We start from the raw sequence: 24,996 nt of genomic DNA, 5'->3' as shown, positions 1-24,996 counted from the left end.
GATACAGTTTTGTTCATTTTATGAGGGTATGACTTGTGAAAAAGTAAAATTACCTATCAGGCAGCAGGGGGCAGCAGTGTGTCAAAAGTGCATCAGTAGCTCTAATGCCCAGGTGCCCTCTTTATTTCCCTTGAACTTAATAACTTGTATTTAAATATCCCATCAAGTCATTACATATTGTGATATAAGGGGAAAAACACATTTCCTCAGAAAAATAATATGTAAACCATCTTTTATTTCAGTAAATATGGAGTTTTTAATTCAAGAATCAAGAAAAACTCATGTATGCCTTCTGATTTTATTTCCAAGTGTGAAGCACAAGAATCAAATTTAAGGATTATGGTGGTGGTGATATTTCCAGTTCCACTGTTCTCTATGTGTTAACTATTAAAACACCAAACAGAGATTAAGTAATCTGCTTAAAATCATGCAGATGTACAAGCCCTAATAGAAAGCTTTTTACTACTGTGTCATATTATAAGAAGTTGCTTGATTTAAAAAGTAAATGAGGGGTTATATAAATTTCTTGCAAATAAATTAAAACCAAGAAGCAAGGAATATTTTCCTCCTTGCTTGAAAAAAATAAATAAAAGGTACAGTACTCAATTAACTCAACATTTAGCAGGCCCACCTAAAGTAACTCAAGACAGTTTAGGACTCCTTTTGACACATTAAATTTCCACAACATCGTCTGCTTTCTTTTCTGCTTATATTCAGAACATGAATCAGCTGGCTTTACCTGCATGGGCCTGCAATACTGAGTAATTTCTTAGCTAAATCTGTATCTCTCCCTTCTCTCATCTCAGCTATTCTAGTACCTTTTGTTTTTCCTTTGCCCCAGCTCAAAAATGATGGTTTAAATGCTAACATTTCCATCTAGATACATGCCAATAAAAAAGGACAAACATGCAAATCAGACAGGTTTTGAGAAGAGAGAAGGAAGAAAAGGCAAGCTGTAGAGTTTATGTAGGCACAGCAGTGGACAATCTGTGCACACACGTCAAACAGAAACTCACTGGTGGTTTATACATCGACCTATTTGGGCTTCTATGAGAAATTTAGCCTACTATTTGAGAAAATTCTTTATTCAAAGTCCATCTTAAAAGGACAGCTCCTTAGCATTTTCAAATATAACTACACAGTCATGATAAGCAAGCTTTCCAGACATATTGATGACCATGACCTTCAAGGGGGGTTTGTGCTGTATTTTCCGAGTTATGCACTCTCCCACTCTCCTAGATGACTTCACACTGTTTTCTCTCTCCTAATAAGCTCTTTCTCCATCTGTACTCTTGGTTGATGATCTCCCTACCTTAGTGAAAAAGTGAAACTTTTAGAGGAGGACTCTCATTACCACACCGGCCCACCATCAGTATCTGTAGCTACCCACTCAGCCTTCTCATCTGCTCCTTTTAAGCTCATTTATCTTGCCCATTTAGAGGCAGTTCCTTCAAAACTCTCCACTCTCCTCTACTTCATCAAATTTCCCCTCTCTACTGTATTGCTCTCATCCACATAAAAATAGGCTGTTATTCTCCCATCTTAAAAAAGCCCTCTCTTGACCCAATTTACTCCACATAAGTTGCTCTTCTTCTGCTGCTCATCTATGCAGAAAAACTCCTTGAAATTTTCCACATTTGCTGTTTCTAATTATTTCCCTTTCCATGCTTTCTCTGAAATCCACTCCAATTGGGCTTGCAGGTGGACCACTGCACTGCTCTCAGTCTTCCACGACCTTCACCTTGATAAAATCAATGGTCATCTCACTTCTCACTGACCTTTATCTCCTCCTCCATACACTGTCTTTATTGACTTCCATGACATCACAAGCTCCTGGTTTTCCTCCTATTCCACTGCTTGATCCTCCTATCTCTTTTGCCAGATCTTCCTCTCAACACTGGGAACTCTGGTCTTCGGTCTCTGGTCATCTGCTGATGCTTACTCTTTTGGTGAGCTCATCCATAGTTTTTGTTATCATCTATATGTTGTAAACTCCCAAATTAATATTCCCAGAACAATTATTCCCTCCAAATTCCAGATTTGTATCTTCAACTTGTTTATTCTATATCTCCACTAGGAGGCCTAGGTAACATCTCAAACTTAACTTGTTCAGAAATAAACTCCTGAACTCTCAGAAAACCTGCCCCACCCTCATCTTTCCCACATTACATAAGAGAAAACCCATTCATTTGCCCTGGCCAAGAGCCTTAGAGTAATATTTGACACTTATTTTGTGTTTTTTCTTACTCTATACTCTCTTACACCCCACATCCTATTGATCAGAACAAGCTGTGGGCTCTCCATTTAAATATATCCAGAAGGTGACCACTTCTCATGATCTCCATCACCACCATCTTGGCATGAACCATTATTTCTTACCTAAATCACAGCAATAACTTCCAATCTGGTCTCTCTGCTTCCACCCTTGCTGGTCCAACACCATATTCTTCACATTCCAGTTAAAATTACTCTTTTGAAATTTAAGTCAGATCTTGTTACTTCTTTGCTAAAAATCAGTCACTCCTTATTTCACTCTGAGCAAGAACTATGATCCTATCATCCAGAATAAAAGCTTCTAAGATGGCATGTGATCTGGCTCTCATTATCTCTCCAAACTCATCCCCCATCTCTTCTGCCCTTGTTCACTTCTTTCCAATCACACTCACTTGGATGTTCCTGAGATATAAAGCAAGCTCCTGCCGCAAGGCCTTTCTTTCCTTCTTCCTGGAATTTTATTTGTCCAGGTATCTGCGTTGCTAACCCTTCACCTTCTAAGAATCTATGCTCAGCTCATCATTTCACCAATGAGGTTTACCTACTTTATAGGTTTCTTATAAAGTAAAGCAGTTCCTCCAATCTCTTCCTTTTTCCACTCCCCAGAACCAGTCTTGAACTCTATCAGTTTTGACCTGCTCTTGTTCTGGTATCTAGGACAGCTATCCCAGTGGAATTGCCCCTCAAAAGATCCCCTTCACATCTCCCTTATGGGTATCTCCTGCTTGCTCAAGTCCATATTTTCCTTCCTGTTTTATTTTCTTATATTCTTGGGTAAGAAATGGAGCATAGGGAAGACATTTTTTAAATGTGCATGTATGAAAATGACTTTATTCTAATCTTACATCCTATATAATAAAAAGCTAATATGCAAATTATCCCCTTGACCGGGAGTTCGACCAGGGGACAGAACTCCTCCCCACAGCCCCTCCTCCCATCTGGTCCCACCCTTGATCCCCCCCCCCGCCATCAGGGGTGGGCTGGCTGGACCTAACCCATGCACGAATCCGTGCACCGGGCCTCTAGTATTGTTTATAATTCTAGTAAAACTCTTAGTAGGAAATAACTTACCATTAAAATTTTGAAGGCAAACTCCATTATCTTCAAGCTTCTAGTGTTGCTGTAGACACGTCCCATACCACTTGATCCAGAGTAAATACGTTCTCCGGAAGATATGATGATCATTTCTTTGTCACCATTTTTCTGAAGTTTCAGGATAATATGTCTAGGTGTGGGTCTCTTTTTACTCATTGGTTTCGGTGCTGGGATCTTTTAATTTGGAAATTCATGTCCTTCAGTTCTGGGAAATCTTCTTTAGTTATGTCTGACTTTTCTCCACCGTATTTTTTCTTTCGTATCTCTTTCTGGAATTCCTGCTTAAATGATGGACTTCCATAACTGGCCCTCTAATTTTCCTATTTATTTTTCTCTTATTTTCATTCCTTTATCCTATTGCTATTCTTTTGGGAAGATTTCCTTCAAAGCTCTTACTGAGTTTTTTGTTTATGCAATTTTATCTTTATTCTCTTGGAACTTTCATTCTTTGTTTTTTGTTTTTGTTTTAATATTCCTTTTTGTATCACTTTATTCTGGTTTCATGGGTACAACATATTTTATCCTGTTGAGAATATTAATAGTGCCATTAGAAGCTTTTCTTTTTTCCTGTATATTGTCTGTTCCTTCCCATTTTTTTCTTTTTTGAAATTCTTACTAAATATACTGATTGGGATTAAGCAAAAAACAAAAATAAAAAATACCCCCCAAGAAACTCAAAAACCTCATAGACACAGACAACAGGATGGTGATTACCAGAGGGAAAGGGGGCTGGGGGAGGTAGAAGAGAGTAAAGGGGGGAGGAATGCTGCCAGAAGGAGACTTGATTTTGGGTGGTGAACACACAACCCAATTTTTCTGTATGTTTGGTTTTGTCAACATTCTCATAGTAGAAGCTTCCTTAATTTAAGGATACTTAAGAATTTAAGAGCACTTAAATTAAGGAACACATTTCAATAGCTTTCCTATTAAAGAGTGGGGCACTAAAAAAACTGATTGCCAGAGTACAAAGTTTCACTTTTGTAAGATGAGTAAGTCCCAGACATCTACTGGTCCACATAATGCCAACAGTTAACCACAGTGTACTGTATACGAACAACTTTTTCTACGAGTGCAGGTATTATGTTAAGTGCTCTTATCATAAAAGAAGTAAAGAGGGTGAGAGGAAACTTTTTGAGGTGATGGATAGTTATGGCATAGAAGATTATGGTGATGGTTTCATGGGTACATAACTCCAAACCCATTAAGCTATATGCATTAAATATATATAGCTTTTTGTATGTCAGTCATACGTCAGTCAAGTGTTTTGTTTTAAAAGATAGGATTAAGTTAAAACAGCATAACTACAGCATGTCATAGAAGTGTAGAAGCTATGGAAATGGAACTGTGTTTCACTTTTGACTGAGGACCCCAAGACTGAAAACTGTGGAGCAGGTACCAAATATCTCCACATCCTAAAAGTGATGCTAAGAGACTGTAACACCAGCCAGCATTTGCCCCTCACGTACTTAAAAGGTATAAAAGAGCAGAGATGAGAGGTGCCAAGAGAGAATCTGTTTGGAGAAAGTGGTCAGTATGTTGTGCTCCCACCCCATCCCCTTATTATTTGGAGAGAAGGCTAGAGAAGCTTCCTCCTCACTTTAAGCCAAGTGAGAGTCTTCAAAGGGAATAGAAGGCCTGGCCATAGCTGGCTGGCTAAAGAAAGAGGAGGGGGCTGTGTAGGCATGAGGTTCATTTCCACCAATGGCACAGCAAAAGAGTCTATTTTCTGGAAATCAGATGTCATGGTAGCTGACTCTTTGGAATCGTTTGAAAAAGGCATCTCATGCAAGGGGAATGAAAGGAAAGCCCAGAAGGCATCTGAGGGGCTGGTGGTTTCGAGCAGTTGGATGTAGTTAGACATCCCTGTCACAGCTCCATAGAAGAAATACTTCCACTATCTGAAATGGATTTTGTAGCAAAATAAGCCAAATAGCTTGTTGGCTCTGTTATGAGGGGCCCACAAGAAAATGGTGCCCCCTTTTATTTTCATTGGCAGAAGACTTTGCTAGACTAGAAAGAAACAAAATACTGTTTTAACTATGGCCGGGCATTACTTATCATTGCCACTATTACCAAAAAAAGCCCCTTGAAAGTCACAGGTCTCTAATTTTTCTCTCTTCTATTCCAATTTCCTCTATTTGTTTCATGGTCCCTTTGTGACTAAGTCCACAGACTTATTCAAAGTCTCACTGTATTATAGTGATTCCTTCATAAGATCATCCTGCTGTGCAAGTAATAAGCTGTAGCAGTTATATTCTAAAAATAGGAAAGAGCAACGCTGTTGTTTCATAACATCCTTTCTCTATAAATGTGGCGTTTTCCCTCTAATTTTGTGAAAATTAAGCTTTACTTATAAGCTCACTAAGAAATTTGACTCTTTAGGATTAGCAAAGGCTAAGTTGAAATGCTATAAAAATCTCTGTTTTTATTTAAAAATAAACATCTTCTCCCTTATTGAATACTCACCACTGAGAAATTACAGTAAGTTCTACAATGGCAAGGACATTTCTGTTTTGCAAGATACGTCCATAGACTTCTGTATGCTAGGTAACCATAACACTGGTTAACTATGGGAAAGACAAGGTCATTCTCCCTAGGTTTGCTATTTTTAGCTGTCACAGAGAACAAGTGCCTTGTGTTTAGCTTATTATTAACATTTCCACATAACGTTGTCATTGCTAATAGGTCTTTATTAATTTTATTTCTCTCCAACTGAAGCACCCTGAGTTTTGATTAATATTTATTTTTTTATGTATTTTCTGTCTTATCTTTCTTATCCATTATTTTTATAAATTATCTGGTAGCATTAGAAAATTTATCAGTCACTGCCTGAAAATGTTAAATTTTATGATTTTTTTCTATACTAGTAACTCTTTTGAGAATTTAAATATAATAATCCTACAGAAAATAAATGTGACATTAAATGTGTTATCATTTCTTTTTATACATCTGTTCTCATGTTTAGAGTAAAAAATGCTTCTGAAAGTTTTCACTAGTGAAATGAGAAATGAAAACAAGAAAAACCAAAAAATATTAACAGAAATAAGATAAATGTTTTAGAGGTGTGTTTTTTTTTCAACTCATAACCCAGAATAAAAATCTTACATATAGCTAACATAACTAGCTCTCTTAAGATCAAAGGTTGGCAATTTCTGGTACTTACTCTATACAAGGGCCTATACAAATATCCAAATCCACTGTTATTTGCATAAGATTCTACCATTTGGTTAATATCCATGCTTTAATAGCAGCACTCTGCTTTCCCCAACTAATGATTGACATTTCAAGTAAATTGAGGAAAAAATAAATAGAAAGGCTTAATTTCAGAAACTTACTTCTCAGCTTCATGGCTAAAGGGCCTATTTCCTTGTAATTCAGCCTTCTGTAGCAGTGGGCTGGTGAGTTCTTCTCTTTCAAACATCCTTGCTATTTCAGTGAGTTTGTTTCCATCCTGAATTCCAAGTCTCTAAGTACAGACTGTCTTTGAATAGCACCAGGTTTTCTTCATCTTTAGCAAACTGTTGAGGTGAGAATACCTTCCTCCTGACTAATTTTAAGAAGCTTTTAGAGCTGGGTAAGACAGTGGTGGCCCAAAGACTGAAGAAACAAATCTGCGTTTTAGGTTCGAAAGAGCAAGTTATTCATTTACTCAAGGAATGTTCTGGGAAATATTTAGCTTCCGAAATTAAACACATTCCCAGAACATTCAAAGGGCTGGAGAACATTGAAATATGTTGGCTCAAAAGTATTAGCTTTAGTAATACTACATTTTCTGAAATCAAATGGATACTGCCTCACCAAGAAAATGAAAAAGAATTTATAGAATATTACAAGTATTAGTGAGGATGTGGAGAAATTAGAATCCCGATGCACTGTTGGTAGGACTGTAAAAAGGTGCAACTACTATAGAAAACAACATGGAGGTTCCTCAAAAAATTAAAAATAAAACTACCATAGGATTCAGCAATACTATTTCTAGCTATACATACAAAAGAGCTGAAAGCAAGACCTCAAAGAGTTACATCCATGTTCATAACAGCACTATTCACAATAGCCAAGGAAGCACCCTAAATGTCTATCAATGAATGAATGGTAAATGAAATGTAGTATATACATACAATGGAAGATTATTGAGTCTTGAAAATGAAGGAAATTGTGTATGAACCTTAAAAACTTTATGCTAAGTGAAATAAGCCAGTCACAAAAAGACAAACATTATATGATTCTAGTTATATGAGGTAACTAAGGTAGTAAAATTCGTAGAAACAGAAAACAGAATGGTGGTTACCAAGGGCTAGGGGATAGGGAAAAGAAAAAAAAAAGTAAGTTTTATGGGTATACAGTTTCAGATATGCAAGATGAACAAGTTCCGAGTATCTGTTTATCAACAATGTGTACAGACTTAACACAACTACACTAACTATAGAATTATAATGGTTAAGATCTCTGCTTATCATCCTGTGCATTTAAAGTCACAGGTGCCAGTTAATCATACACAAGAATAACATGGTCATCAGTGGAAGTTTTCCAACCTAAATCATGAATAATGACTTTGTGCAGCTGGCTGGAAGTGTGTGGTTAGTTGGCATGTGCACACTTCCGCTGGGAGCCCAGGATAACAGCATCTGAGTTGCAGCCATAAGACTAGGGAAACTTTTTGGAGTTTTAACCAATTATTACTATCTCAAACTTCACTGAATTGAAGAAATGAACAGCTCAGTAAGGCTAAATTATATAAGATCAAGAAATTATAGCACTGTGATTAAGAATATGGCCTCAAGCCAAGTCAGTGTGGTTCAGTGGTTGAGCATTGACCTATGAAGTAGGAGGCCGCGGTTCAATTCCCAGTCAGGGCACATGCCTGGTTTGTAGGCTCAAAGCCCAGTGTGGGGTATGCAGGAGGTGGCTGATCAGTGACTCTCTCATCATAGATGTTTCTATTTCTCTCTCCCTCTCCTTTCCTCTGAAATCAATGAAAAAAAAATTTTTTTTTAAAGAAAATGGCCTCAAAACTCAGTTTATTTGAATTGGAATCCTGACTTTCCTACTTAGATACTGCAATTTTGGACAAATTACTTAACCTCTTTAAGCTTTTAAGCTTTCTTTCTCTCATTTGTACAGTGAAAAAAAGTATAATTACTTTGTGGGGTTCTCATGAGCAGTACATCAGATGATGCATACAAATGCTTACTGTATTGTTGGGCATGTAATGAACACTTAAATCTTGAGATATTGTTATAACTTTTTTTTTCTTTTTGGAGAGATATTTGAAGCTAGAGATTTTCTTTTCAATATTTTGAATGGGAAAATAAATCAAACTGTTTTAGTGAGTCTCTAAAATCCAGCTTTATAATTATTTTGATTTTATAGATTACTTAGTTCCTTCAAATACTAATGTTTTAAATATTCACATATTAATAGTATTCATTTTTACCACTCTTAATTTCAAATTCTATGACATCTTATGAAGTAGCAGGAGAGTTCTGGCATCACCTTCAGGTAATGGAAAGAACACCACATTTGGAGTAATGATATGAAGGTTAGGTATGCTGTTGACTATTTAGCTATGTTACATGGAATACATATGTGAGCTTTATATCTTTGGGTTAGTCTCCTCAAATGGAAAACTAGGAACCTTGAAAGTAAATTAAATGTGATCAATAGTATTCATGCTTACAAAAACAAAAAAAACAAAAAACAAAAACTCTGTCACCCTAACATTATGCAAACGGAAGTAATAAGTTCTTTAGAGCTATTTGATAATTAGAAGGCCTGATTCGATTAAGAATCATATATATAAAATTAGTAACTCTTCATTGTAGAATCATTATCTAGGGCAAAAAAGTGTTAGCCAATTACATGCAGGTTCTCCTTCATGGGTGATAATGTTATCTTTGTCTCATACATGAACCCAAATTACAAACTCAGCTAGACCTTTAATTGCTTAATCCAGCAACTTGGCTTTGGAACAGGCTGTTCTAAGATTTCCATTCTGGTCACTGCTTCTTCCAAGTTCCTACAACTTTGGGGTCTTTCAAACATAGACTGAAATAAGATTCTAAATGATTTTATTAATAGTGATTTTTCTCCCTTTTTCACTATGGAAATAGATGCCTCATAAAGATGAAGAATTCAATAGCTGTGTAAGGGAAGCTATGGCTACTTAACAATCATCCCATGATTCATGAGTCAAGGAAATAGTCATTTAGAATGATATTCAAATTTAGATGATCAACAAAGTCATCAAGTATCATAACTGAGAAATGATAAAAACAATGGCTAACATTTGAGTGTTTTTTCTGTGAATGTCCTTTTAAGTAATTTACATGCTTTATTTAATCTTTATAATAATTTTGAGGCAGATACGACATATGCATATTATATTTAAGAAAACAGAGGTATAGAGAGGCAAAGAAACTTGCCTTAGGTCACACAACTAGTAAATGATTGACTCAAGATTGGAGCTCAGTCCATCTGACTCCAGAGCCAGCAAACAGCCAGGAGCCTGAACATTCTTCCCTGCACATTCAGAGCCAACCGGAATAGTTACCTACTTCTCTCACTTTGGCCTAGGCTTTCCTGTTCATATTGTTTAGCTTCAGGCTGATAGGCATGAGAAGCAACAAGGCTAGGGCTAAACCTAACACTTAGGTACGATGGAAGGACACATAAGAGAACCGGAAATTTGAGGAGTTTCAAGTGCCAAACAACCGCCACTACAGGATGTCAGATAGTAAGTGGTCACCATACAACCAACCAGAGCCTTAAATAGGGAATTACAGCAAAAGCCAAACAGTAAGCCAGGAACCCAGAGCCAACTAAAACATTCTGGAATGAAAGTAGTCATGGTTAGAGACAGGCAAAGGAGGAGGGAGTCAAGCATTTCAGGAGCGATGAGAGGTCAGTTCAAGGCAGCACTCATTTCAGGAGGGTTTGGTATATTTCTTTCTATGCAAGGAAAAGGTTGAGAGGATTCTCTAGGTCAGTGGTCGGCAAACTCATTAGTCAACAGAGTCAAATGTCAACAGTACAACGATTGAAATTTCTTTTGAGAGCTGAAAACCGACTTCTGCGCATGGGCCACGAAGTTTCAATCGCACTGTAATGCGCGCCCGCACGTGGTATTTTGTGGAAGAGCCACACTCAAGGGGCCAAAGAGCCGCATGTGGCTCGCGAGCCGCAGTTTGCTGACCACTGCTCTAGGTGGTAACTAAGGGCAAAGGTGCCAGTACAGTAATGGCTGAGTTCAGATGATGGCAGGAACAAGATAGAAAGTCAATGAGAAGCCCGGGACAACCAAGTTGATAAGAACAATGCAAACACCATGTAAATACTGAGATGGTGAATATGTAACCAGGTGTGCTGGTAGGACAAGGGATACCTCACTTCTACCAATATCAAAAACATTGCTTGTGCATGTAAAGCTATACTCAGGCTCATCAGTCACCAAGAGCCTGGAATGCCCTTTTTCACATAATGAAGTGAGACAGATTTAATTATAATAATGCTAGTGATGTGAAAGAGACTAGAACTCATAGGAGAAATTTTCACAACCCTCATGAAGAGTGATTTTACAATATAGATCTAGGACCTTTAAAATGTTCTTATATTTGATTCAATTTCATTGTAAGACTATATTAGTAATTCAAAATGCAGACAGAAATCTATGCACAAAGATGCTGATAGTAGCGTTATTAATACCAACAAAGATTGGACACTCTAAGCATCTGACATTAGTAACATGTTGAATAAATTCCAGTACATATATAGGTTAAGTTAATGCAAACATTAAAATAATATTTAGAATCACAATTCAAAGATGCGAGAAAAATGTATAGATCAGGCTAAAAATGCAAAACTGTTCAATTAAGTAAAAATAAAAGTTTCATGAAGAACACCATAAAAGAATTGCACCAAACTCTTAACAATGTTATCTGGCTAATGGAATCATGGTTGATTGTTGGCATCTTCTTTATATTTTTCTGTACTTTCCAAAATGTGCATTAAAAAAATCAGAAACAAACAGTACATAGTATAAATATTTTTTTAAATGTTTTTATTGATTTTTAGAGAGGGAGAGAGAAATAGAAACATCATCTATTGGCGGCTTCCTGCACGCCCCCTGCTGGCGATGAAGCTTAAAACCTAGGCATGTGCCCTGACAGGGAATTGAACCTGCAACCTCCTGGTGCATTGGTCAACACTCAACCACTGAGCAATACCGGCCAGGCTCTCATAATTATTTTAAATATTGAATTCTAATAACCTTGGTAACTGCAGTGGAAACATTATTTTCATGTACATGAATCTTCCATTATATCCATGATAGTTTATATTTGGGCAACCTGATACACTAACTGGGAGTGTTGGACAAATGCACCTTAGCTTTGGTGGGTAGGAAGGTAAGCAGCCTCCTTTCTGCAAGGGCTCTGTGCCAGAGTCTGCTACTCTTCCCCCTAAGATCTATACTCATCTTCTATAGAGACAGAGGGTTTAACTGGGCACTACACTCTCCAGTACAATGTTTTATCTCCCAGCCTTCCTTGGTTCTAGGTGTGGCCATGAGATTAGTTTCCAGCCAATAAGAAGTGAACAGAGCGATGTGAAAAGTTCTGTGCCATCTTTCCTTTTCCCCCTCCTTCCCTGGCTGAAATACAGATGTTGGAGTAGACGCTAGCGGTGCTTTTTTTGACTAAGAGATGAAGATGAGTATTAAGGATGCCAGAGGAACTATCAGTCACCACCCTTGACACTAAAAAAAAAACCACCTACCCAGGACTACTTTCTCTCAGACTGCTGTATGGGATGAAAATGAAATATTTAGACCTTTGTTATAGCAACCAAATTGGTATTATAACCAGTGGATTTAACTCATTACTTTTAGAAGATTAGCTCACCACTAATTATATCAAAACTAAAACCACTATATTTAGTAGACATTTCCCAACATTTAAATAATCTTAATCCATTCTATAGCCCAATTAATATAGCTTTTTGAAAGTACAGAGTGTCATGCTATTTGAAACTAGTGTCTCAGAAGCCATCTAATGTTATTCTAAAAAATGAATGCCCCCTTTTTAGAGAGAGAGAGAGAGAGAGAGAGGAGAGAGAGAGAGAGAGAGAGAGAGAGAGAGAGAGAGAGAGAGAGAGAGATCTATGTGAGAGAGACCACATCAATTGGTTGCCTCCTATAGGGGAAGTATGTGCCCTTGACTGGAATTGAATCCAGGACCCTTCAGTCTGTAGGCTGACACTCTATCAATGGAGCAAAACCAGCTAGGGCTGAATGCCTATTTTAAAAAGTTAAAAATCACTCATTATATGTTAGCTGTCTCAGACTCAGTTGCTGAAGAAGGTTCGATGCATTTATTGGGGTAAGGTTGGGAGCACTTTCAGGCCGCATGACTTTCCACATCGGGGCTGAAATGAGAGTCCGGCTCTCAACACTCACAACGGTGTGTCAGGCACTTCAAACTTCATACCTTAAGCATAAAGAAACGTTGCCTTACTTCTAATCTTAGAATGCTGCATTGTAGTCTCTTTTTAGAAAACTAAATCATGAATTGACAGTAATGGAATACTGCTCAAGCATTTAAAATGGCCTTATTTAAAATACTAATGGATATATTAGCAATCTACTGTATATTATCCAAATCATGTCTCCCATTAAATTAAAACATCAGAAAAAAATATGTAAAAATCTGTATTTGATTGGTGTTTCTGACCTAATTTAGCAGAATTATTAATGAATACAGTATTAATATGAAACAGTTTCTTTTTTTAGACAATACCAAATTCAATAAACTCTTCCTTAAATTTAAATTCTGGAAGTACATATGTGTGTATACACACACACACACACACACACACACACAAATGTATAAAACTCAATGTTGCCCATTTAGCTGTTGCTACTCTGGTGGATATCTGCCCTTTTCACCTACCAGCATGTATATTTCTTTCTCCTGGTAACAGCACTCCAGATTCTTGTACTGCGTTCTACCCCTCACCAATGCAGCCCACATATTTTAAAGGTAACTGGCTTTACCTCAGGCCCAAGTAAATTGCCATAACCCCATATCCAGCCACATTTATTAAGATAAGGGTCGGTAAGTGTTCTAAGTTGATTTATTTAGAACAAAAGGTCAGGATTTTTGTTTGAGAGTGAAAAAACCTGTATTCTCCCCTCCCCCCCCCAAATGTGAATGAGATAGCAAGTATAAAATTCAGGTTCTCAAACATTCACAGTAGCCACTTTAGATCAGATGTCTTAATTATAAGCAAACCTGGATGTGAACAAGGACCAGGAGGAAGGAAGATTGTACAGAATGAAGTTAGCAGGAAAGCAGCAGAGTCGAGAAGTTGAGAGAGCAGGAAAATGGGTCCTTCCCACCTCATTCAATAGACAGATTGAGCCTGATCTCAAGTCTGCTTACCTCTGGATTTCAGTCTCATGTGCCTATGAACTTCTTTTATTGTTTAAATCTATTTGAGACAGGTTTGCTGTTGCTTATAACCAAAAGCAAGAAATTGAGACAAATTCAAGGCTTAACTCCAACACGAATTCCACTTCACATTCCTGATAATGCCAATCCCCTGTCTTAAAGGTGCTCCTTCATTTTTTAACTCAATTACAATATCCTATCTAATAAAGACAGAATATGCAAATTGACCACAACTCCACGACAAAGATGGTAGTGCCCACAGCCAATAAGGAGGGAATATGCAAATTGATGCGACAAGGCGAGAGGCGGAAGGCAGCTCCGGGCCAGAGCGAAGGCAGAAAGGCGGCTGAGGCGAAGGCAGAGTGAAGGCAGTGCCAGCAGCCAAGGGAAGGAAGGCCTATTCTTGCACAAATCTTCATGCATCGGGCCTCTAGTTACAGTATATTTACTTTTATAAACTCCTGCAGACCCTTCTCACGTTGCATGAGAAGGTGGTGGGAAAGAGACCTCATTAATTCTCTGCCTACTTTGAGTTCGGTCTTTAATGCACACTGTCTTATATAATTCAAAACTGAGAAGACAGGATCTCCATTAATAGATACAGAAAATGTGGTTCAGATAAGATAAGATTCTCCAGGCCACACAGCTGTTAATTCAGCTGCTGGGATGTGGATCTCTAAATCTCTAAAGCCAAGTCCCTTTCCATTAAATGGGATTGCTTTCGATGAGTAAAAAATTCCAAACGCTTAAAAACAGATCAGTGGAAAAGGTCCTTTACTATGGGAGTTGTTGAAACATTAGACACTGTCTGCCTCTACAACTGTGTCTAACATTTTAAGAATTAACATTTAGCTTTGGAAAAATTGAAAATTTTGCAGACTATTTGGAGATAACGTCAATATTTCTGAATTAAGGCAGATATCACTGCCTCTTAAAATGAGAAAAAAACATGAATGTGCTCATTTGAACAGTCTGACACTAGTAACTATTTTCCTCCCATTTTTATCCTCAGTAGACATCGCATGTTGCAAATGATTCTTTATCAAAGAGCTTTTGTCCCGTTTCTTCCCCATCTTTCTGTGCCAGCCGGAGTCCCACAGTTCAAATCTATCTCTATTGTTAAAGCACGATTCTTGGCCATTCTTCTGCTTTCATACTACAATTTCTCCTTTGATTTTTTGGCACCTTTTTTCCCATAATAACCTCCTTCTCCTGGAGGTGGAGGCCAGCTTCATTGTCTACTCAAAATATCATCTCTTTCTAGCAAGCATTGAAATTCAAATTCCCCATATGCTCTCTCAACAACCTAACTCTTCTTTTTAAGTTCTCACTCCCCTTCTCCAAATCTTCACATTGTCACCCAACTTCTCTCCTAATTGTTCATTGTTGGCAACTGTCCCTCTTTGAGGTACCTCTTAAAGAGCAAAATCATGTCTCAAGTTCTTGATAACCATTAATTGATCACATCAACGTGAGTTCCATGCAATACAGAAAGTACAAAGCCATTGGCCCTAAACTTCCAGGAATATGTGTTCTAGAAATATCTCCAAGGGGAGGGGAAAAAACCCTCAAGTCTGGAGATGTAGACACAGTGGAAGCAGCATTAATGGTTTTCCTGAATGTCAAAATCAGAGAACAAGGAAGCACAACTGGATCTCGTTCGATGTGCTGTTCACTTAACAGTGCATGATAAAAACATGAGCAAGAATCATGGCTGGGGGTCAAACTCAGATCAAAGCTCAAAGCCACACTGTGACAGTACACAGATAAGAAAGCAGGGGCTGTGAAAATTATGTAAGGCCACATTCCGCTGCAACGTGTGCTGGTTATTTCAAAGCGTTTGCACCTAGAGATATAAATAACAATCTATTTACCTTGAAGAAACAGCTCCCACACAGACATTTCACATTTATTGCCATAGGGGAGAACACCGAGCAGGCTACACATACTTCACAAGGTTTAACAGTGCTTCTGGGCTTCATAACAGTTTGGGATTAATTTAAATGGGCACTGTCTACCTACCCAGATGTGAAATATGATGGACTGAAAATGCTTGTTATGTGGAATGGTAGAATTTCAAAGTGAGAACTACCTATAAGAATATCTATAGAATATTTATAAGAACTTACCTGTTATCTCTCCTTAAGTAATCAAGTTAGTGAAACAAACAAGACAGAACTCTCTCCACACTATTTTAGTAAGATTTTATCCTTGCTGGGTAATGGATCTTGTATCTCACAAAAAGACTTGAGAAAGGTGTCTCAGCCCGGTCATGCAGCGGGCAGAATGGGTAACCTCAACAATTAAAATGCAATGGCCTACTTTGAGAACTGGTTTTTAAGTATTTTTGCAACATAATAAATACCTAATATCTATGAGTGTGCAGGGAAATGGTCACTCTCTCTGTTGACTGAATTGACAATCTTTTGAGGAGCATTTTGGCATTGTGCAATAATTCTCTGAAATAGTACATTACTTGAACTTGGCAATTCCACTTTTAAGAATTATACTAACAAAGTCATAAGGAAGAAGAAAGCTACAGGTTTATTTGCATGTTTGTTGATTAAAATACTGTTACAGGCAAAATGAACAAAATCCAGCACTGGCTGGTGTGGTCCAGTGGTTGGAGTGATGACCTGCACACCACAGGGTCTCTGGGTTCAATTACTGGTCAAGGTTAAGTACCTGGGTTGCAGGTTCGATTCCTGGCCTGACCAGAGCGCATGCAGAAGGCAGCCAATTGATCTCTCTCTCTCTCTCTCTCTCTCTCTCTCTCTCTCTCTCTCTCCTCCCTCCTTTCATTCCACTTTCTTTTATAAGCAATGGAAAAAATATCCTCTGGTGAGGATTAACAAAACAAAACAAAAAAAGAACAAAGTCCCAAAATGGCAAATCCAATAATAGAGCATCAATTGAGTAAGTTGTGATATATCTACACTATAGAATACTACATAATCATTGAAAATGATGCTGCAGAATCACATTAATTGGTACAAAAATATATAGGCCATACTAGGTTAAAAGAGTAGTGAGTATGTACTCTGTGATCAGCATGCTCTAGATGCTGGGAAACAGCACTGAACAAATGAATGCATAGCCCAGCCCTTGCAGAGCACATATCCTGGTGCTTACCTTACAACCATATAGTAACAACTCATTTTGTTAATGTGTATATGCAGTTTACATGTAATCTGGGAAATTATATAAAGTAGTTCTCTCTAAAACACACTTAGATAAAGTGTGTTTATGCTTTATTTTTTCTATTTGTATATATTTTCTATTATTTTTATAATGGACAAATAATCATAAGTTATTTTTAATTAAAAAACTGGGATATGTAACAGTCAATAATAACAAAAAAAATTGTAAAAGGAGCAATGAGAAAAGGTTTTCTATCATTTCGGAACCAAGAAAACTCAGGAAGAAAAAAACATGATTTTTTTTTTAGGTCTTATCTGCTGTGGTTCTATATTTTATTTTTCCTCCAGTACAATGTCCAGGATTATAACTGTTTCTGTAGGGACAAGAGGCTGGAGGCCAAGATTTCATTGCTAAAATGATGCACAATATGAAAAGGAATACAATTTATTGAGGACCCCATGAGTTATAAATGAAGGATTCTGCACTTGGAATTTTAAATTCCACGAAGTAGGTTTTCGCCACTTGTTACACATGAAGAATCTCAGATAAGGTATCTTGTTCATGTTCACACAGCTAGGAAATGAGGAAACAAGATGTGATTTCATACCTGGATCCAAGATAAATCCTTCTTTCATTAAATTGGTTGGCAGGGCAGAAGGAAACAAGATATAATAAAGTCCATGACCTAAAAATTCACAGAATTTTAGATCAGGAAAGGATTTTATAGATCATGTGTTTCAATTTCTTCCTATCATAGATGGGGACACCAAGACTCCGGGGGGCTAAGAAACTTGCCCTGGGTTATAATCCACCAGCACTAGGGGTAAATGATCACAAAATATCATAATTTGAATCATTAAGCAACAATTCATTTTGTTTTTGGCCACTGTTCCGTGGCTATGGGCAAATTATTCAATGATCACACATCATCCAGATAGCTTCATGCAATGAGTCCCATTTACATTTTAATTGAAGATATCCTGTATTTATTAACAAGCTGCAATGGAGAACCACAGAAACCATTTTTTAAATTATTTACTTTTCATTAACTTTATCAACTCTTCCTGAATCCTATGTATTTCGGAGGAATGACTAATAGACATGGCTATCAAATTATGCAATTTTGACAGACCAACATGAGCTTCCAAATGGTCCCTGTTTTAATTGCATTTGTATTTGGTATTAAAATGAATTTTGGCAGGCCAGCCCCAGAGAAGTAACTCCCTATTTGGGGAATTATCTAGCAGTCTGTGCATAGAAAATGATGTAAACAAGCGAGAAGAAAAAAAATGTATCTGAACTCATCCCTCACTGAGGTAAGCACAAAATGAACGCTGTGGCATCAAACTCAGTTTCTCTCCTTCTTGAGGCAGCATCTGCATACGTTGCGGATGAAATTGCAGAGCATCTGGTGGGCCATGAGAAATCTTATTAAACCTGAGGAACATCCCTGAAGTGTTTGGTCTACCTGTCCTGAATCTAAATAAATTCAACATCACAGACATCTCTATATGCATAGCAAAGCTTTATAAAAGACAAAGTTCCCTCTTGCCTCTTCTCCCTGCAGCCAAGGAGAGTTGTGAAAACAAAATAATCTCCTAGGAGGTTAAGATAGATAAGCTGTTAAGTCAAGCTGTAGCATCGTGGGGAAAAATGAGATGGGCTGAAGAAGGATGGTTTGATCAGAAAGGAACTTGAACCTGTCGTGGCCAGTGACTGTTTTTCAGCATGGACGCACGTATATGTATTTTATACTTTGGTTTGTAAATCCAGTGCCTCCCTATTTGGTTATTCAAGCTGTTCCAGCTTTGGCCACTGAGGACTCTTTCAGATTGCTTCCTGTGTCCATCTGGCATGCCTCTATCCTTTTTACTTATGTACTTTTAAGCAGCTCCTTGCATTTAGCACTGCAAGTTGCTTTTGTCTCATCCTGTGTAGGAAGGGTGGGGAACCTTTTTTCTGCTAAGACCCATTTGGATATTTATAACATCATTCGAGGGCCATACAAAATTGTCAACTTAAAGATTAGCCTGCTATATTTGGTCAAACATTTAATTAACTCACCCCTAATGTCTTGGCAGGGCCAGGCCAAATGATTTCAAGGGCTTTATATGGCCCGCAGGTTGGACATTCCCCACCCCTGCTGCATAGTTACTGGAGTGACCAGTGACTTGAAGGCGACCTGGAGCCCAAGCCATTCAGGCCAACACCCCTGCTCAGCAGTGGGACTTCCAGGGCAGGCAGGGACTTGAGGAGAGCGCCTACAGGGTATTTGTCAAGGTTCAGGGCAGGAACTACCCTCTGGGTGCCTGCTGTCAGTAATCCTGGCCAACTTTACATGATGATAGAAGGAACACAAGTCATTTAGGAGCAGCAGAACAGGCGTGTGAGGTGATATAGGAAAAAACTTGGAGGAAAACCCTAACCAGTGTATGGGGCAGAAAACCAGCAAATATTTCAAATTTGCCGTAGCAAGCTGAAGTCCCTCTCTTTACTATTCAGGTTAGTGCCCCTTTTCAACTGCATTTCCTCCATACAATAGATGGTCTGTAGTCAATGGTTTTCCCATTTCAATACCAGTTATAATCATTTGTTTAAAATACAAGCTCCAGATTCTAGATTTCTCCACATTATCCCTAGTTTTATGTTTCTAACCATGGTGCCTTTTGAAATTGGGCATGTCTCATCCACTTGGAGAACTGTATATTTTATTTTCTATTATGAAAGAAAATTGGGCTCTTTGGTCCCACTTGACAAGTATGATTGTTATAATACTGAAATACTTAATATGTTTTTACAAACTGCCTATTACCACCCTCTTTTCCTCCAATTAAATATTGTTGCCCTATTCCTAATAATTAATCATATAACTTGTATTTGTTCTTGATGTGAGTTTACTGGAATTTGAGACACATGAATGCAAGAAGTACACTTGGTACCAAGATATTGGGGGCACCTAGGCTCACTGCAGGGTGACGTATATTGATGATATTAAGAGACTTGGGGCAAAATGGAAAGAAAGATTATAATATGGATGGGGCAGAGCTAACATTCGGTATTGGCTGATCCACAGCTACTGCACCAATCACTCTCCCTTGTTGCCCAGGCTCCTCCATTTTGGCCCCTCAGACCAACTGATGACCCAGGAACTACTGGTAAAGGACTGACAATCGCCTGGCAGGGGGCACCCAGGCTGGTGATCCCGCCATACAATTGCAGTTGATTGGTCCAAGCCTCTGCCAAAGTGGTTGCTACATATTTTGAATATCACCATTGAATACAGGTACAATATATAAACATTCATAAAAATCTGTGATTTTGATTGAACCAACTGTAGAAGCACGAGGGAGCTCAGATGCGATCTGAAGAATCATCCAGCTAAGTGTTACTGAAATTGCCAACTCAAAAGAATTATGAGCTCAATAAATGGTTGTTAAGCTATTGGCTTTTGGGGTTTGTTATGCAGCAGTAGCTAACTGATACAAAAGGGCCATGTGCTTTAACTTCCCAGAGTGGTCTGTTCAAGAAGGAAGACTTTATGTAGTATGTGTCGTAGATGTAGGAGCTCATCCCTCATGTAATTCTCATAGTAACTCTATGAAGTGAAAGTTATTCTTACTCTGCACATGAGGAAATGAACATTTAGAGAGGTGAAATTATTTCTTCAAAGTTAAAAAAACTTAATCTGGTAAAACTAGAATTCAAAGCCAGTTATATCTAACTTCAAATCACTGAAGTTAGCATCTATAATAACATGGAATATTCTTTAGATTGCTGATGTGTCTTCAATTTTCAATTCAGTTTCTGAGTTAGTTATGTTTAAAGTATTCCTTATTGATATTCTTCTTCTGTATTAAAATAGAGCTTTTCCTCTTAAATATAAAAAAACAGACAAAAACCAAGACAAGTAACAACAGAGGCCACTCTGGAGGATCCTGTCACTCATGTGAGTGGCGTGTGACTACCACACAGGACAGCAGCTCTTCTTCATGACTGTTCTTGCTGCATTTTAGTCCAGGTTATCCTCAGCTGCCTGCAGAGATGGAGAATAAGTGCTGAGTCTCAATATTCCTTTTTGGTGCCAATGGATCCTATGTGACAATTCAACAAGTAGGATCTAGGGGCAATCTTTGCTTCTTTCTCTTCTTGGGAGTTGCCTTGCAATAAGGTTGTTCCCAATAAATAAGCAGAATTCCACAAATCAGTAGTTTTACTAAAAACTGCTTTCTGCTAAGTCTGTGGCTCGGATAAACATATCCAGGAAATCATGGTCATCATATAGGACAATCCCAGGCTAGAACAATAACCTCTGTGGGTAACATAACCTTTAACCGTGCTTATCTAATTAAAATTTCATTTTAGACTGAGCACTAACATACAGCTTAGTTTGGAATTATTTCCCTTGCTTCGGTTACCTTATTAAAGACAGCACGAAATTAAAATGGTTTGAAGCACCATAAAAGGGAAGGTTTCTTTAAATCCTACTGATCAGCGTTTCAGGTAATAGGTTCTATCTCCTTCATTAGAAAAAGAGGGGGGGGGGGGAAATCTCAATTAATTGGAAAGGCTCGATGGAGCAAATGTTTCATTAGCTACACTTAGAGCAGACACTAAAAGAAAAAGGAATGTAAGTTTACATGGATGCATGTTAAGAAAAGAATTAGTTTCATGTAAGAGTCTAGGGGAAAAAAGGAAACTGCAGGTGGTACTTGCTCAGACTGCTTTAAAAGCTTCAAGGTTAGAACATTAATGAAGGGAGGGAATTGTGGGGTTTCAGATGAGAGAACAGGAAGCCGTAGCCTGCAGCTATGGAAGGAAACCCAGACGAGCTGTTAAGAAACACCAGGAGTTAGAACATCAGCTCTGAAGCATCCGCACAGACAGGAGGCTGGGCGGCAACCCTGGCACAGATTACATAACCAGAGAGGGACGGTTATGCAAGACAGGCATGGCATGAGGCGGCCGTCCTGCGGAACCAGGGGCTTCTGTGCAGCTTTTGCTGAGGTCAGTTTTCAATTCCCTCTGTGTCTTTTGTTTTTCAAGGACTTTTGACATTCCCCCTATGCTCAGCTGTTTATGGGTGATCTCATCTATATATATAAAAGCCTAAGTGACTGTTATGATTGGATGACCGGACGATTGGATGACTAGCTGGTAGCTATGATGTGCATTGACCACCAGGGGGCAGCTCCTGCATTGAGTGTCTGCCCCTGGTGGTCAGTGCACTCCCACAGCTAACCTTCTGTGGCCCCTCCCCACAGCTGGCCAGCCCCAATCAGAACTGGGTGAGATGGCCCCAATGGGTCCTGATCTCCAGCCAGGCCGAGGGACCCCACCTGTGCATGAATTTGTGCACAGGCCTCTAGTTTAAGTGCAAGAATCTATGAATTAGGTACTTCTATTACCCTGTTTTAGATGCAATAAATGAAGAGAGAGATGCTAAATACTCCTCTCAGCTCACACAGGTAATAAAGGCAGAGGCAGGATTTGCACATAGATTCTGTCATATGACAGCAAGGCCTCTGCTCATCTCTGGCCCCTACAGCCTCATGTGGAGATGGAACGTGGGCTTAAACATAACACGTTGTATTCTTCAGCACCACAGGGCCTCGGTTTGTCCTTCTTCCTAGAATTGCCGAAATCCAGTCTTAAATGAAAGCGCAACACCGAACCGGTTTGTGATGCCTCCTCAGTACTCATTAACCTTAATTGTGCCCACGGTCAAGTAATAAAGGCCTGGAATGCTGAGTGTCCAACCTGTTGCTTCTGGCTTTCCCAACCGACTATTACTCTTCTCTCTGCTTACAATTCTGCTACCACGAATGGAGTGTCAGAGTTTTTTTCGCCCGACATCAAACTGTGTGAAGGTATTCTCTGTGCCCCCTGAGGTTCCTTCCACTAGTAGCATGTATATGTTCAATTGCTCTCACCACCTGAAAACAAATCAAGCATCCCTTAAAGAGCACTTCCGTAATGGGGTTAAACGTTCACCTTCCAAAACAAGATAAACCCCAAATACTGAAATATGTTCCTGCTTGCTTCGCGTTTTAACGCGACCAGATTCGCTAATAAAAAGGCTCATAAAAGGCAAAGGAAAATGGAAAGTTTCACATATTGCTGGTTGCTCGGTAACTTCCTTATTACCTGTATGATGCACATATGTCTCCCTTGGGATTATATGCTTTGACAAGAACACCATCTTGTAAATGAAAGAAAAGGCTTGTTCTCTCTGTAGTGAAGAGGCAGGATAAGAATGGGTATATAAACACTGACAATGCTAACCCACTCAGCATTACTCAAGCCAGTGCTTTGGGGGAAATTACACAATTTATTGTATGGACATCAATGCAGTCCCATCCTTGACCTTTTAGTACAATTAACCCAAAGGCCTAGAAGCCTGAAAACTAGATTGATTTGCAGTCTCCTGTTAGTAAGAATTATTTATTTATTTATTTTTATTAAGGTATTATATGTGTACATATCTTACCATTGTCCTGTTAGTAAGATTTTCATTTAGATCCCATTAAGGAGAGGAACTCATAAAGATTTGGAAAGAGGGTAAGATCTTCCTCTATTAGTGGTAACGGTAGACTGAGGGGCGATGGCAATGTGGGGTTTTCAGAGGCTTCTCGAATATCTCTGTGAACCATTTCTGTTCTGCAGGAAACTGGGAGGATTGGCACCGGCTTCCCGACATAGTCGCCCTTCTGGGTTTTTCCAAAAGCAGTAACAGTTCTCTCTGGCCTTTACTCCCAGTCTTTTCCTTTGTAAGCATATAATTCCTTGGTTTAAGTCCTTTCTTGCTCAAACACTTAAGAGTAGTTTCTGTTTCCCTAAGTAAACCTTAGCTGATATACAATATCAGCTGGCCAATGAGTAGCCATAGGGAGGAATTTATCTACTTGTGTCTGAAGAAACCAACTTCCCTAAGGACAGCAGTGGCTTTTCATCTATTTTTAAGGAAATCACTTGTGACTGAGAATTACATAATTCTACACAGTTTGTGTGTGTGTGTGTGTGTGTGTGTGTGTGTGTTCTCTTTTTATCTGATGTGTATATAATGTTCAATAACCTCTCTTCTGGGATTCATTAACCAACCTCTCACCTCCACATTTAGGTATTCAAAAATTAAATAATCCATCAACATAAAACTTAGAAGAAAAACAAAGATAAATACATTGTCTCTCAAATGAAAATCTTTAAAAAAATTGGTATAAAACAAAGGAATGACCACACACACATAGCTTAAACAAATTAAACTGAAGTAATTTCAAAGTAGATTTCTTGATCGCTAAGCCTTTTATGAAGTCCTTTGAATGAAGATGGCCATCCTGTAGCCTCCTTGTCCTTCCCTCACTTATACTGCACTCTGCAGAATCCTCCAATGTCTGTATCAGGAGCCAGCCACAGGTGATGTGGCTGAGAAGTGCGGACATGTAGGAAGTCCCTTCCTTATGCTCATGGTGCAGGAAGAAGTTGCAGATTTCTGTAGATGTAGCCCATTTACCATTAGAAAACGTCATAGAAACGTGACCCCAGGGAAACGGGAGTTAGGACTCACAAGTCTTAAGCAAACAGACCTGACAACCACATTTGAAATGAATTATAGGCAAAAAGGAATTTAGCTACAGAATAATATTGAATGTAAACTGTAATTGAAAAATAAAATTTAAAAAATAAAAATAATACAAGTCAGAATATCTGAAATCAAAAAAAAAAAAAGAATACATGGAACAGACTGACAGCTGTCAGAAGGGAAGGATTTGGGGGGGCTGGATGAAAGAAAGTGAGGGACTAGCCAGAGGGAAAGCAGGGTGGGAGTAGGTGGAGGTGGACAAAGTGGGAGGGGAATGGGGACAGAAAGAGACTTTGCTTGGGGCGATGTGTTTACAACGCAAGGTGCAGATTATGTTTTATTGAAACCTGTATGGGTTTGTGAATCGATGTCACCCAAAAAAAATTCAATAAAAAAAGGAATTTAGCAAATCCTCAACCCTATTGGGGGGATTGTCAACACAAACTATGCCCATTTATGAAAAAA

At 38.5% G+C, this 24,996-nt stretch overlaps 1 protein-coding gene across 4 annotated transcripts in view; it reads right to left on the bottom strand.

Annotated features, from left to right (window-relative positions):
- OXR1 (oxidation resistance 1) overlaps nt 1-24,996 on the bottom strand; it is a 343,514-nt gene that overhangs the window by 132,990 nt on the left and 185,528 nt on the right. The window contains exons 1-2 of one of the 4 annotated variants that reach the window (XM_079796641.1): nt 6,705-7,433; nt 3,346-3,892 (exon numbers count right to left, since the gene is read on the bottom strand). The exons of 2 other annotated variants lie outside the window; for them this stretch is intronic. Coding sequence is in view for 1 of the 2 variants with exons in the window: in XM_079796640.1 (XP_079652766.1) it covers nt 6,705-6,717 (13 nt within the window). In the remaining variant the exon portion in view is untranslated. Of the gene's footprint in view, nt 1-3,345; nt 3,893-6,704; nt 7,434-24,996 lie in introns of those variants that run through there. One more of the 4 variants, XM_079796640.1, reaches the window with a different exon arrangement.

Source organism: Cnephaeus nilssonii (genome assembly GCF_951640355.1).
Source record: "Cnephaeus nilssonii genome assembly, chromosome: 18".
Classification (NCBI taxonomy): Eukaryota; Metazoa; Chordata; class Mammalia; order Chiroptera; family Vespertilionidae; genus Cnephaeus; species Cnephaeus nilssonii.
The sequence above is the reverse complement of the archived record's forward strand: the minus strand, read 5'-3'. Positions and strand labels throughout refer to the sequence as shown.